General features: G+C 41.1%; 1 protein-coding gene across 1 annotated transcript in view; it reads right to left on the minus strand.

Annotated features, from left to right (window-relative positions):
- Positions 1-1,723, minus strand: part of DTL (denticleless E3 ubiquitin protein ligase homolog (Drosophila)) — a 66,414-nt gene that overhangs the window by 436 nt on the left and 64,255 nt on the right. The window contains exon 12 of the mRNA XM_012638326.1: positions 204-1,036. Within this exon, the coding sequence (XP_012493780.1) occupies positions 204-1,036 (833 nt within the window). The remainder of the gene's footprint in view (positions 1-203; positions 1,037-1,723) is intronic.

Genomic DNA, 1,723 nt, shown 5'->3' on the forward strand with positions numbered 1-1,723 from the left:
AAAAATATGTCCCAAGCAAATTTTGTCCTGTATTTTTTATATGCTAAATTTGGCAACCCTAGGAATAAACAGATTTTTTTTTTTTTTTTAAAGCATTCTGTCTTGAGATGAGATCTGTGTCTGGCCCCCTTCAAGTTAGGAAATGTATCTTCCCCACTAGCCCCCTTCAAGTTAGGAAATGTATCTTCCCACTACTGACTTACCGGGCCTGGTGACGACTTTCCACTCTGTCTCCTGGAATTGGGTGTCTGGGAGGATGGACTGCGTGGAGATGAATTTTCAGCCTTCCGTTTGGCTGCCATGGCCAACAACCAGTTTTTATTTTCTGGGGAGCTATTTTCTTTACCTACCACTTCGGACCCTTCTCCACAAGGTCTCAAAGGAAGAGGCAGAGTTCCACAGCTTTCTGAAGTATAAGGACTGATAGGAGAAGGAGGCTCTGAGATACTTGTACTAGCTCCTTCAATCTTACTTGATTTGGTAGGACCTAGAGAGTCCTTACTAAGGTCTTCCTGGTTACCAGCAAGACAGCACAGATCCAAATGAAGATTTTCAACTTGGCCATCCAGCTCAGTCACACAGTTGCAACTCTTCACACACTTTTGTTTCACACTCTCCAGACAGCTTGAGTCTAGCCTCCTCTTTACTCTATTTCTAGACTCAGAGCAAGCCTCTGCTTGGGATGACTTCTGGCTCACAGGAATAAGGGCTTTTCTTGGAGACGCGATCTTGGTCTCAGAAGCAGGTGGAGTGATGGGTGGTGATGAGGAAGGTGTTCGGGTCACCCAGTTTTTAATTGACATCTTGAAAGATGAGGGTGGCTTGGGAGAGACAGAGGAGACAGAGCCTCTTCTGCTGATGGGAGACCGGGCCTTGGCAGGAGGGGTTTTAATAGAGAATGTGGGAGTATTTGAAGGAAGAGGGAGGTCTCCAGCACAGCTTGGAGTACAAGCTGCGGATGATGGGGAAGAAATGGATGGACTGCTCTTTACCCTGGGGGCTTTGGCAGGAGTACTCTGGCTACTCGTTACTGTTACTGAAAAAGAAGAGAGGATCATGAAAATCAGAAGTGAAAGCCATAGAAAGTGCCTAAATTCTCATCAAGGAAAATCATAGCTAACTTAATAATTCAAGGGTCAATTTGTCAGTAAGTACATTATAGAACTCATTTGATTCCTACCACACCCTTTCAGCATTTTCCTTTTTCTTTCCTAACTGCCGGCCTCCCACTACCCCACTGTAAAACATGTACTTGTAAAAATCTAGAAAATACATAAAAATATATATTAACCAGTTAAAGCCTCTTACTAGGAACCAAAGAGGTGACAATTACCGTCCTCTTTGAAATAAATAAGTCAGCCTCCCCAATTTATAAACAAGATAGGTATTCAAATGGTGGCTGCGACACTCTTCTGAAGGTCTATATTGTCATACAGATAAAGAAAAACAATTTTTAAAAATTTTAGCTTCAAAGAAATTATAAGACCAGCACACTATTCCTACTTTTAAAGCTTTTAAGATTTGCATATTGGTGGAAATAATTTTTCATTGAAATTATTTTTCTGCTAACACATAGTTAAGACCAGCCCTCCCTGAAAAAAACAGAGATTTTGGTTAGGGGCAAAGAGCAGTCATAATTTTGAGAAAAGAAAGGAAAGAGTCTTTATAGTTTTTTCTTCCCTTTTTTTTTTTTTTAACTTTCTGTAGCAAAGTCTTGGTTGGA

This window comes from Propithecus coquereli, unplaced genomic scaffold (genome assembly GCF_000956105.1).
Source record: "Propithecus coquereli isolate 6110/MARCELLA unplaced genomic scaffold, Pcoq_1.0 Scaffold129, whole genome shotgun sequence".
Classification (NCBI taxonomy): domain Eukaryota; kingdom Metazoa; phylum Chordata; class Mammalia; order Primates; family Indriidae; genus Propithecus; species Propithecus coquereli.